This window comes from Trachinotus anak, unplaced genomic scaffold (assembly GCF_046630095.1).
Source record: "Trachinotus anak isolate AG129_WGS33_773 ecotype Australia unplaced genomic scaffold, CSIRO_AGI_Tana_v1 ptg000010l, whole genome shotgun sequence".
NCBI lineage: Eukaryota > Metazoa > Chordata > Actinopteri > Carangiformes > Carangidae > Trachinotus > Trachinotus anak.
Genome location: NW_027273861.1, coordinates 27489752 through 27503017, shown reverse-complemented (window position 1 = coordinate 27503017; position 13266 = coordinate 27489752). Strand labels below are relative to the sequence as shown.

The window sequence follows — 13266 nt, the reverse complement described above, 5'->3', positions numbered from 1 at the left end:
TATCGTCTGTGTGTGAAGCTCTGAGATTAAACCTGTCCCAGTCTGTTTTTATTTATCCATTGATGGATTTATATTTTCTTAGATTTCAGGTTGACCTTGTTCACACTCTGGAACAACTACAGTCTGAACTGTTGGTTACTAAGCTGCTGCACTGGAGCAGTTTGAGGTCAATGACCTTGCTTCAGGGCACCTCAGCAGTGGTAATGACAGATTTATCCTGCTGGTCCAGGGCGACCTCAGAGTCACAAGCCTGTGTTGACCTTTTAGCCACCACTGAATGTAGTGTTTTTACCCATTATTGATATAAAAGTAATGAATGAATGATTTTGCATGTTTTATTTTCTTATTAGAAATTATGTTTACTTCACATTCAGATGAACCATTTTGAAGATGAGGCTAAATCCTGGTTAAATCAGAACCTCTCACTGTTCATGTCTCACTGACGCTGTATGTTTTCAAATATTCAGTAATTCTTTGGTTTGTCGTTATCAATAACAGAAACAGAAATCACATGAGCAGTTTAACGCTGTCCACATGTGTCCATGTCTTCAGTTTCTGAGGAAGAAATCGAATCCGTCAGAGCTTTAGAAATATGCAACATGTCCCCACATGTTAATGAAAGAGTGTAAAATTCCCCCCTTAACTTTGCTCTTGAACAAATCAATTTCTCCTCTAAAAGCTTCAGAAAAAGAAGAACAAATTAAACTGTCTTTAAGTTTTTAAGTATAAAAAATAATATCTAAACAACAGAATAAATAATTCCCACCAATAACAAAATATAGATTTTGAAAAAAATTTGATGACAGACTTCACTAATTTTAATATTTTGCAAAAACTGATGGAAGGAAAAATACATGAGCACATCTGAAGCTGTGCAGCATACTCTGGAAAATTACCAGCAGGTCACCAGCATGAGACTACATGAGACATGAGGGAGGTGAAACATACAAAATCAGTTTATAAGTGTGAACTAAGGAGGCCTGAGCTGAAGTGGTGGTCTAGTTTTCAACTGAAAGGAACCAAAGGTCAACATAATGTCAGAGCAGAGTTAAATCCTGTCTAATAATTAAGTCAGGGACACCACAGGAATTCAAACCAACAGGAAAAGAAAGTGAAAGAAACGCAGGGAAAGTGTTTAAAAAAGGAGGAAAAATGTCTAAAATGCATCTTACCTGTTTCAGAAGAAGACGTTTCTTGGAAGGAGTCTCGTCTGACTAAAGGGTCCAAGGTGTCATAGTCCACCGCGACAGAGGCGCCGTTGTGCCACAGCTCTCTGCCTGCACATGGAAATGACCGGTAGACACAGAGGCAACGCTGGTCAGGAGTCAGTTAAACAACAACAAGACACACACACACACACACACACACACACACACACACACACCCCTATGTGTGATAACACCATCTGATTTCAGTGCCAGGTTTTACTTAGTAATTGATTTCAGTCATAATTTGAGTTGAACTTTGTGTCAGTTTCTACCTGCCTGTCAGTGCGTGTGTGTCGGACTGTGTTCGTGTGTTTCTCCGGCTTTGTGTGTTCCCCTGTGTACTGTATCTGTGATCTGAATTCCTGTCAGATGTGTGTGTGTGATAACTCCTCATATTGCTTCCTGTTGAGAGGCATGTGGTTGTGTGTGCGGGGGCCGGTCTGCCCGTCTCCTGGGGTCCAACACTGCCCCCATCTGGGTGAGAGTCTGCTGAGCTTGATGATGAGCTTTTTCATTCATTAGTAGTGTGTGTGTGTGTGTGTGTGTGTGTGTGTAGGTGTGTATAGTGGTGTGTAGGTGTGTGTAGGTGCTTTAAACTGAGTCATTTCCGTTTCTTCTGCTTGAGTTAAGAGACACAATAAAGCTGCACATGGAACCCAAATCATGTGTCTGTGAGGCAGGTATTTGTAAGCATCAGTTAGGGGTCGGGGCTCCCACAAGGGGTCGCCAAGATAAATTTCAGGGGTCGTGACCTTTCTAACAGAACAGGAAAGCAGGAAAAGTTTCTGCCACACAAAGTTCTGCTTCTCTAATTTCAGTCAACCTGGTAATTTGTTAATTTGACTTCTTCAGGACTTGACATCAGCATGTTAGCATCATCACTGTGAACATGTTAGCATGGTGGACAGAGGTGCCAGTGCGCCGTAAGGTTCCATCCAGTCTAAAGGCAGATGTCCATGTGTTTGTGATTATAAAGCAGCTCTAGGTTCTATATTAATACTGTGAAAGTATCAAAGCCTCAGTCCACAGAGAAATGCACACAGCCTGTATTCAGAAACTGAGCCTTAAAACCAGCTGTCAGGACTTCTGTATCTTTGTGATGTCACAACAAAGTAGCCATGCCCCAAGCCCGGCCCACCTGGACCCACCATCCAACCTTGCAGGATTTGGTTTCTCTCAGTGTTCACCTGAAAACTAATACATTTTTATTCAATCACTCAGAAAACAGCTTATTGATTCTTATTGACCAACATTTCAAAATAAAAGACAGGAAGAGTGTAAAATATGGAACCTTTAATCTTATTTCATTTAGAATAATAAAAGAAGTGTGAAAACTTGAACCATTATTCTGCAGATTCTGGGTCAAAGCTGGAAAAACCACTGACACATATTTTCATATTTATTCTGTGTTGTGTTACTTGACTGTGGTAAAGTTTCTTGGCTCTCATTGTTTATGTAGCATTCATTCATAAATTAAAGAAAAATAAATAAAACCCTCTTTTGTGAGAGTTAGTTTACCTGTGATCTTTTCAGGACTTTCAGAAAGCAGCAGCTCCACTTTTCCATTGTCTGGGAACCGAGGATCTGGAATATTACACAAGAAAGAGATCAGACACCTGGACAGGTAACTTCACTGGACCTTGTTCTCATGTGTACTTCACACCTGCACAGCTGATACAGGTCCAAGGTCAGTTCAGTTCAGTTCAGGTGTTTACATTGGTGGACAGGAGGGAGCAGAGACTGATTAAGACTGATAGAGCAGTGGAGCAGTGGAGGAGGGTGTGTTAGTGGGTGTGTGTGGGTGTGTGTGTGTGGGTGTGAAGTACCTTCACTGGCACAGTCGAGATCTGCCTTCAGGAAGGTGAGGGTGTGTCCGTGTATGAGGCCGGTGTGAAACTGGAGACGGAAGACGACCTGACGACTGGACGAGCGGCTGTTTTTATCATAACACACCACCTACAGTCAGAAAGCAACAACACCGCACACATGTATGACCTGCTGATTGTTCATTTTTATATTTTTATCACTTTACAACATATCAGATATTATAATAAAACAAGAAACAGTATCACTGTGTTTATTTCCTGGTAAGATAATACAAATTATAAATTATATAAAAAAACATATTTAAATTAAAGATGGCTACTCCGCATTCTCTGTAAATTTAATTTTATATATAGATCTGCAAAGGTCTTTGTGTGCAGATATAAAGATGTTCCTGAGAGGAGCGATGTTTGTGTGTTTTTTTCTGATCTTGGGGTTGTTGAGGATGAATTTCATTTTGTATTTGGTTGTCTGATGCTGATATGATGAGTCGGCTTTTTAATACGAAAACTTTTATTTTGGCGAGATCTATGGAAGATGCTGGTCAGCTGACAGAGATTTATGGAAGTGTACATCATGCTTTGTCATGTAGCCATCAGGGTTACCACCAGAGGAGCGGGAAACTCAAATAATCAATCAATCGAATTTACAATTTGGTATCAATTACAGGGAAAATAGAAAATTCCAATTACGTAACCTCAGTCATTTTTAATGTGAACTAGAGTCAGTTTCATCAGGTCAGCTGAATACTCATAAATATGACATTTGTCCAGTTACAAGTACAAAATCATATGTATATTATATTCTGTATATTCAGACAATAACTGCATTTTACAAAAATGTGTTGAGTTTCATAAATAAATAAAATGGTAAAATAATCTATTCATACACAAAAAGAACAGTCGAATAGGGATGCAACAGTAGTAATGAGAACCCCTTCATGATTTACCAAACTGTTGAAGCATTCCTCATAATAAAGTTATTTCCACCCACCATGATGTCTCCTTTGAGCAGCTGAGCCGGCTGCAGCACAAAGTACAGCCGGTCTGTCTGTGCCGCAGTGACGTGGCTGTGATGGAGATAAACACACGTTACCTGCTGCATCCTGTGTTGTATGTTTAGAGGTGAGTATATTATGAGGGACTGTAGCTCTTACTAAACTGCTGATGTGCAGACAGCCTGCAGGCTCTGGTAGACTCTCAGAAAGAGACAACATCCTGAGAAGAAGACGACATGATTAAAAAACAAAATGTAAGACCCCTGTACAGTCTGTGATTTTTGTGTGAGAAAGACAGTTGGGTCTTAAAGTCATGAAAATGACACTTGATCTATTTGTCTTCCTCAGTGACTGAAGTGATTGAGAAGTGGGGGAAACACCGTGACAGCATTCAGTGAGCTGGAAGGTTGGTGTCATCACTTGCAGTTTGGTTGGAAATGAAAATCAAGTTGACGTTAAAACCATTGTGACATTTAGCAGATGTTTGGTAGGATGTTTGATTTCAGTTCCTTAACTTAAAATTCTCATTCATTCTCATTCAGATCAGACACCTGCTGCTTACCTCCATCTGGTCTTATTTTGGGAAGACCATGAAGAACAACGCAGAGGAGGAAAGACGGAGAGGGACACATCCTCAGTCCTCCTTTTAACATGTTCCCCAGCGTCCAAACATACCTGGAGAGCAGAGAGATTCATTTTTTTTCTTTATTCAGTCATGCTACCTCTAGTAACTATTTCACAAGAGGATAAATCAGGTGATTAGTGACCTCACAGTCTGTGGTCAACTGTCACAGCAGATCCCTCGGTCTACATCATAGATCAGACCCTGAGGGTTAAGCTGCTGTTGACCTTTGACCTGCAGCGATCGTGTTCTTACCGTTTCTGTGAGGGGGTCATCAGAGCAGACAGCTTGTCGTTGTAGAACCTCCTCATGGCAAAGTGGTCGAGAGAAAGGCCTGCACTGAGGGAGAGGCGTTTATTCAGACGGTGGTGTGTGTGACACCACATGAAAATCACAGTAAAACCTCCAAAATGTCACTTATATGGTGGGTAAAAACTTGATGGCAGCCTGATAGCTGAGTGGTTAGAGCTTGTACCACATGGGCGCATAAACTCAGAGCAGGCCAGTCCCCAGTTTGATTCTTTGCTGGCTGGAGTCATTCCCCCTCTTTGTTCCCTTATTTCCAGTCTCTCTACACTGTCCTATCTAATAAATATAACATATAAATAAATTACCCAAAAAATGATGTGATTTGATCAACAGCTCCACAACAGCTACTAAATATGGTCAAAAAATGGAAATCTACAGTTCTCAGACAACTGGGAAAACCCCATCTGCTGATGATTGAAAGCTCAACTGCAAAACTTTATTGTAGATTTTGTGAAAACATGTATAAACTGGTCTGAATTATTCCAGTGTCTTGGGTTTGATATTTCCCTCACTGTGCTGCTTCATGATGCAGATGTGTAACGCTGTGTTTTTAATTTTCAGACTTAAGATGTTTATCAGCCTCCACACAGCTCCCTCTGCAGCCACAAAGGGCTCCATGCAGCGCTGCTCCCAGAGACCAGAAAACAGACTGTGATGTGTAAAATCCCCTTTAAGGGATTAAAAAATATCCAGCAGCAGTGTCCCTTTTCAGAATCACTGTCCCCAAACTACTTTCTATTGAATAAATAGTCCCCATGAAAACTGTCAACAGTGTATTATGTGACTTATCCAGAGTAACAGGGAACACTGATCTTCACTTTGTTGAGGTAGCAGCAGAAATCTGAGACAAAATATTTAAAAATAAAAAAACTGGACAAATAAAACCAAAACTTTCTGCATGACTAAATTATCACAACCTTCTTTTCTCTTTAAATCATTCACAAACCTCACTCACTCAGGCACATACAATACAACAATGGTCATAATCAGATATTTCTCAACAGTGAGTCAACTGCTCAGCCATGAACAGGGAGCATGCACACACGTGCACACCATTGCTATGAAGATCGACCTGCTCTTCCTCTTTTTTGCATTTTTAGTTGTCAGTGACGAGCCTGTCTCTAACTGATCTTTCACTTCATCCCACTTTTAGACATGACTGAAGAAGGATGTGCTTTTAATAGCCCACACAGAGACCATAAAGCAGAAGTCGTGTAATGTTATAAACCACAGAGACTGTAATGTTTGCTCTAAAAGTGCCTTGGACTGAAATGAACAATGTTTTGTGCCCTCTACAGGCCCAGAGCCTGGCACGCAGGTGAATTAAGAGTAAATGAATTTACTGGCGTCCAGCAGCAACAGGATCCCTGCCTGAAAATCAAATAACAGTGCAGTTCAAAGTCTCTTCATTCAGACGTGCTGCCCTTTGCCTGGTGGAGACGTGCAGTAGATCAGCCTCTGCTCGCGCTGCCTATTGATCTGTCAGCATGTCCATGTCAATACTGTTATTAATTTACAGTTTTACTTAAATAAAACATTGATTCTGGATGAAAAGTTCTTTGTTGGAGGTTTGTCTTCTTTGTGCCTGTTGTTGGCAGTAGATGAAAGTAGGTGGGTGGGAGGTGGGGGTCATCCTCACACCCAGCCACACTGTCTTTTATTTCTGTAGCCATGACATCATCTCCTTTGTTGGCTCTGTATTTGACAGAGTCTTCATCTCCCTCCTTTTATTCAGCACTTGGAAGAAGTATTTCTTTGGCTTGATTTGCTGTTTTTTATTATCTTATATTTTAGATTTATATTCTAGATTTGTAATATTTTAGCCATGCAAGAGGCATGTTTCTAGGGATGCTCATTTGTTTTACCACATTGATTAGATTATTAATTATATATTGGAGGGACTGCCATTAAATTTTGTAGTGACCAATGTAATACATGATAAATCCTACTAACCTTTCCTAATCTTCTGGCTTTTCTCCAGTTTGGTTCTGAGTAAAATATTCCAAAAACACATTCTTGGTCTCAAGATGAGTGATTGTTGTAACTTTGATCACCAAACTTTACATCAGATCATCATCATCAAGCAATTTTAATTTAAAAGCTGGTCTTTCTTGCTAATTAGGAAATGTTAGCACTAAAGCATGCTAACACGCTAAACTAATGTGGGGAGCATGTACCTGACCCAGCAGCCTAGCATTGCCATAGTGACCATGCTAGCATTAGCCAAAAGCACTACAGTGCAGCTGCTAGCACGGCTGTAGGCTCTGAGTGTTGTCGTCATCATGGTCACTAAATCTCCTCCGGTTTGCAAATGTTAATGAAGTTTAAGTTAAAAACTGACCTTTATTGATCAATAATATGTGAACAAATTCTCCCTGACATCAGTGATACCTGGCTGACGTGTTGCTGAAGTGGATGTAAGAAGCCACCAGGACTCCGAGTCGCCCTTTACCTCCCTGTGAAGATCAGAACAAAGAAACTTTACATACTCACCTAGAGTACACAGATCAATGTAAAGAACAGTGTGTGTGTGTGTGTGTGTGTGTGTGTGTGTGTGTGGAGGAATTAGAGGAGTTTACCCTGCAGTGTAACACCAGGACATGCTTCAGGTTTGTTTGCAGCCAGTTCTCCATCGTTGAACACACGGTGAAGATCTGATCCAAGCTGGGAGCCAGGAGATCCACCCAACCAGTGTCCAAGACCTGACGGATGAATCACACATGCTTTACCACACACTGCAATACTCACTGTTGTAAATGACCCATGTGAAGTGGCGTCATTACCTTGTGGTTCCTCTGTGTGAGAGCTTCATTCTTCTGTGAGAGGTTGATGAGCTGAAGGAGAAAAACCTCAGCTGTATATGAAATTACTCCTAAACAAGCTGCAGTCTTAAAGTGAAATGCACATTTATGCATCAATCTAATAACATAATATTTATTATTCTACAATGGGCTGCTTTGCATAATGAGTACTTGTACTTTTGGTACTTTTTACATGACTGAATTAACCTCTTAACAGCCCCAACTGGGTCCTTATTAATCCCATCCCAGTACTGTAAAGATGATATAAATAGTTCATTATTTGATCTACTTTCAGAAAATCAATAGAGAACAATTTTGATACATTTGAGTCATTTTAAAGTCAATATACTGGTACCATCCGCTCAAATGTGAATATTTGTTATTTTCCCAGTTTCCTATGATTAAAAAAAATGTGTATGTTTGTTTTCTGACAAAATGTTCCATAAAGGATTTGGTTTCTCTGAGTGTTTAGCTGAAATCTGCTTTATTTTTATTAAATCTCTCAGAAAACAGTCAGCCAACCTGGTGTTACTAGAGCTCCAGATGTAAAACTACAATCAGATGGTTTTTGGTTCTTAAAAATACAAATATATCTTTTTATGGATATCAACACTTCAAATAAAACACCTGAAAAGTATAAAATATGGGACCTTTATTCTAACTATACAGACCTAAATAATATGTAGTAAACTTGAGGCTTTAAGGGCCAGTGGGAATTTGGGGCCATGCAGTACCATTTTGAGTATTTCTACATTGTTGTATTGTTACTTTCACTTAAGATCTGAGTACTTCTTCCTCCACTGTGCGCTCCAATCATCTCACCATGTAGTTGTATCCATGCTTTGACCGCAACATCAGAACAATCTCCTGCAGGTTTTGCAGGTAGGTCTCCTCCGGACACTCAGGAGGGCAGAATATGGTGATGATGCGTTCAGTGATGTAGGTCAGATCGATTTGGCGTGGTTCCCCCATGACTGACTTCAGTCACATGGACACCTATTAAGACACGGGAAGTGAAATCAAGGGTGTGACAATGAAAGTCATGGAAAATTTAGAGAAGTGAGAATTTTCCCCCCAGGTCAGCAGCTGTTTGCAGAGCATTTATCTGAGCTTGTGCCATATCAGCTGGAACTGCCAGTCAGGCAGAGCGTTGTTGCCCAGACAGCGATATCTGGGTTCAAATGCGGTCAGTGTTTTTAATCCCAAAATCCTTTTACTGGATGTGATGATAAAACAAAGTGGAGTCAAGGCCAAAAAAATAAGGAACTGAACCAAAAGCTTAGTGACTGGAACCCCTCGCTGAGCTCGTGACCACAGGAGACATGATGATGAGTCACAGAAAAATGATGCTGCCTAAACACCAGATCACAACCTCATTACTCATCAACAAAAAACCATTAAACTGACCTTGGACAAAATGTGTCACTCACATGACTCAACAACATTTTATTTTTACATTTAAGCATTAATGGACCTATATGAAATGTCTTGTCGGTACCACTCTCTGTTAAGGCACCATTATTGAAGGGTTTATAGTATGTAATTAATGGATTTAATAAAGATGTACACATAATTTATGAATGCTTTATAGTTCCCTCCAGCAGAAACTCGTCCTGTAGGGAGTCCTCTCCAGTGGACTATTTGACTACTGACCACTGAGGATTTTCCACAACCTGGCAACCCAAAAGATGTTATGTCTTATTAAAGGTCCCATATTGTATAAACTGACATTTCCATGTGTTTTGTGATTATAAAGCAGGTCTGGGTTCTATATTAATACTGTGAAAGTATCAAAGCTTCAGTCCACAGAGAAATGCACACAGCCTGTATTCAGACACTGAGCCTTAAAACCAGCCGTCAGGACTTCTGTAACTTTATGATGTCACAACAAAGCAGCCACCGCCCTCAGCCATGTCCCAATCCCGGCCCACCTGGACCCACCATCCAACCTTGCGGGATTTGGTTTCTCTGAGTGTTTACCTGAGAACTGATACAGTTTTATTCAGTCACTCTGAAAGCAGCTTATGGATTCTTATGGATCAACACTTCAAAATAAAAGACAGGAAGAGTGTAAAATATGGGACCTTTAATCTTATTTCATTTAGAACAATAAAAGAAGTGCAAAAACTTGAACTAGTATTATGCAGATTCTGGGTCAAAGCTGGAAAAACGAAACACAGGAAAAGTGTAAAATATGGGACCTTTAATGAAGTAACAGCAGCCTCGGGTGCGTGTTATTTTGACCTTATAGATGCAGGTCTATGATATGTGTCTCCAAATGCTGAAGAATGTGGTTTCCTCCCATGTCCTCTGTAAACCATGCAGTGGATAATTCTGTGGTATCTGGGCTCTATATGAGCGTATATGGACCAGGGCAATTACATGCATGTTGGTGCACATCTGTGGGAGGGAGATCAGCAGACAGTTGAGCAGAGAGAAGTGTACAAAGAGCGGTGGCTAACCTCGCCTTCACCCCGACCATGTGACCACAGCAGAGTAAACAGTGATACAACCATTTTCACCAGAGCAACACACAGAAACAACCCACTGAGAACCACTGCAGCATGACTGAAAACACACTGCGCTTCAGGTTTTATCCTGTCACGACTTTCTGTGTCATTCTTGATCTTCATCGATTCACGATAAGAATCACACTGTTATTCTTTAACATGAGCAGATCATGTTGTTGGCACATTCATACATTGATGCACAGTGCTGTGTGCCCGAGCTATTGATCCCAATTCCAAAGATGCGACTATGAACCAATGTCAAAAATCACAATCAAAAATTAGCTTAAAAGGTCACAGCTTCATTCAACCCAATCAAAATTTTTCTGTATATTATGGTGTGGTTTGAAGACAAGGATCTCTCCGTAGATATTAAAGTGTTTTATATAAATTGTGGATGTGTTTTAAACTTGTTTGAACAAGTTTTCTTACTGTAACCACGAATTAAGTCCCTCGTGGAAATTTTAAAGGTCCTATATTTTACACTTTTCCTGTATTTTATTTAAAGTGTTGATATCCACAAGAAGATATATTTGTGGTTTTAAGAACCAAAAACCATCAGAAGAGAGGCTCTGAGTCTCTGGCTGACTGTTTTCTGGGTGATTGAATAAAAATATGGCAGATTTCAGGTAAATGCTCCGAGAAACCAAATCCTGTAAGGTTCCAGAAGTCCTGACGGCTGGTTTTAAGGCTCAGTTTCTGAATACAGGCTGTGTGCATTTCTCTGTGGACTGAGGCTTTGATACTTTCACAGTATTAATGTAGAACCTAGACCTGCTTTATAATCACAAACACATGGAACTCACTCACTTTATACAATATGGGACCTTTAAAGTAAAAAATTCAGTATGTCCTGTAACCTAGGTCATCATAATGTGACTGTAAACAATGGAATAATCATTGACCTTATCAGTAAGAAAGTACTGTAAGAATTTTTAGATTTTCACCTTTTTCTTTCAGTTTTGGGAGAAAAAGAAAAAGACCAATCAAACTTGCTGGTGCTGATTCCTCTCCAGCTTACAATCTGGGGTCAACAGGCCCAAACCAGAAGTGCAGCTGCTGAGGACTGAACCCAGGACTCTGCAGCTCCGCTGTGCCACCAGGGCGCCCCACTCAACATGGTAATGTCTTCCTCCATGGTGGTTCACGTGGTACACATCTGGGGCCCAGGCTTGTTTTGGCACATGTGTGAAAAATGTACATTTCTACACAAACACACGCTCACTCGTGTGGCTCTGTTTTGGAGCCGGTATGATGTGTCTTTGCTGAAACAGTTGTCAGGGTTGGGCAAACAATCTTAATGAGTGACTTCTCTCCAATTATGTATTTCTGCTCTGTCTTTTTTCCAACATTTTAGGCTGCTGCAATCTAAATTTGTCAGTGCTCCGCCTGAGGAACCAAAACAAACGGAAGTGTGCAACTTAACCACACACATACATACACACAAACGCATATACACACACACACACACACACACACACACACACACACACACACACACATTGCTATAGGGAGAGCTGCTTAGCATAGTCCTTGGAGCTTAAACTAGCCTCATCTAATTATAGTCTCTATTTCCCATTTTAAAGGAAAGCATTCCAAAATGGATTAGCCATCTTTGTTTCTTTCTCTCATTCAGGCACAGGTTGGCAGTGGAAAAACATCCTCTGGCATCTTAAATGTAGCAGTAATAGAGCCGTCGTTTGATGGTTAATTCAGCTGAGAGATCATTTGAAATTGAAAGTGTATGTGAAAAACACCAGAAGTGAAATTGACAGTGACCAACTATTGTTTCGCTCATCATCCTCAAGTGTCCTATCCTGCCATCTCCATCTAGATCCCTGACTTCTGGTGGGTTTTTTTTCTTTCCCTGAGTGCTTTTTATCAGAGCAGTAAATGAATCCCTCTTTTGCCCATCTGATCCTCACTGAGACTCCATATTGAATTACACAATTTTATCTAATCATAAAGACATTGAATTATATCTGCCAGCAGGGTGAGGTAATTTCATTTTCTTCTTTTTTTTTTTCAAGGATATCTCAATTGCTTCGTCCTCTATCTAATTAGTATCAAAAACATGTCACTTCATTCAAGGGACATTTTTCACAGGAAGTTGATTTGCATTGGTAACAAGTGTAATTATCACCCCCCCACTGGCAGAGCTTTTCACTTGTCCCATGAAACATAAGCTTTTAAGACTTGATGCAGGATTAAATGACCTCTTAAAATGGACTGAATCCCAGTGGAAACACGTCTCCTGGGGTCCAGTGTCTTAATGTGTCAGGAGGCTAATCCCCCTACCCCATCTCAGTGCATCTGCAGGGGGACATTTTTCACTGGTAACCCCCACCCCCACTGAGATTTATCATCCAGATCCTTTATTTCCTGAAAGTGGTGGTTGGGGAGTAAAATCTGGACCAGCACCGGTTTCCAGCAGGGTTCAAGGGGAAAAAAACCTTCATGTCTAATTAGTGCAGTTTGGATTAGCTGTGCTCAAAAGGCAGGGAAGCTGTGGCGGGAGCAGATTATCATTCATTCAAACTTCACTGTGAGTCACAAGGACAGAACTTACAGATCTTAAGATACAACAGAAAAGTTCTTACCTCGGATGTTGGTGAAATAAACAAGAAGTCAAAATCACAGCACTATGAAGCCTGATGAGTGAAAGTCTCTGTGTGACTGGTAAAGAAAACGAGGTGGAGACTTGACAGGGGGGAGGGAGGAAGAGAAAGAGAGAGAGAGAGAGAGCAAGATAAACTATACTGTTACAGCTTGCACTTTGCCCTCTGTTGGACTGTAGTGTGACAGCAGTCCACCCTGTTTATATGCATGCAAAAGTGATAAAGACAGATAGAGAGACCTCTCTCTCAGAAACACTCATTAGATCATACAGTGGCTGATTAAACAGTTTGAGTTCTACTTTATCTGTCTCTGCATGGTTCTTAAACTGGGGCAGCATAGAAACACCACAGCAGACACTCATCTGTTAAGGCAGAGTAAA

At 40.6% G+C, this 13266-nt stretch overlaps 1 protein-coding gene and 1 long non-coding RNA gene across 3 annotated transcripts in view; one reads left to right on the top strand and one right to left on the bottom strand.

Annotated features, from left to right (window-relative positions):
• LOC139626252 (tensin-3-like) overlaps positions 1–12990 on the bottom strand; it is a 50687-nt gene extending 37697 nt beyond the window's left edge. The window contains exons 1-12 of one of the 2 annotated variants that reach the window (XM_071486532.1): positions 12869–12990; positions 8584–8757; positions 7744–7794; positions 7540–7662; positions 7352–7416; positions 4907–4990; positions 4592–4704; positions 4189–4249; positions 4026–4101; positions 3035–3164; positions 2727–2792; positions 1173–1277 (exon numbers count right to left, since the gene is read on the bottom strand). In XM_071486532.1, the coding sequence (XP_071342633.1) occupies positions 1173–1277; positions 2727–2792; positions 3035–3164; positions 4026–4101; positions 4189–4249; positions 4592–4704; positions 4907–4990; positions 7352–7416; positions 7540–7662; positions 7744–7794; positions 8584–8733 (1024 nt within the window). In that variant the 5' untranslated portion in view covers positions 8734–8757; positions 12869–12990. Of the gene's footprint in view, positions 1–1172; positions 1278–2726; positions 2793–3034; positions 3165–4025; positions 4102–4188; positions 4250–4591; positions 4705–4906; positions 4991–7351; positions 7417–7539; positions 7663–7743; positions 7795–8583; positions 8758–12868 lie in introns of those variants that run through there. The other variant, XM_071486533.1, reaches the window with a different exon arrangement.
• On the top strand, positions 1194–4691 carry LOC139626261 (uncharacterized). Its single transcript, XR_011692181.1, has 4 exons — positions 1194–1324; positions 2742–2832; positions 4378–4435; positions 4572–4691. It is a non-coding gene; the product is annotated as an uncharacterized lncRNA (long non-coding RNA).
• Positions 12991–13266: the final 276 nt, after the last annotated feature.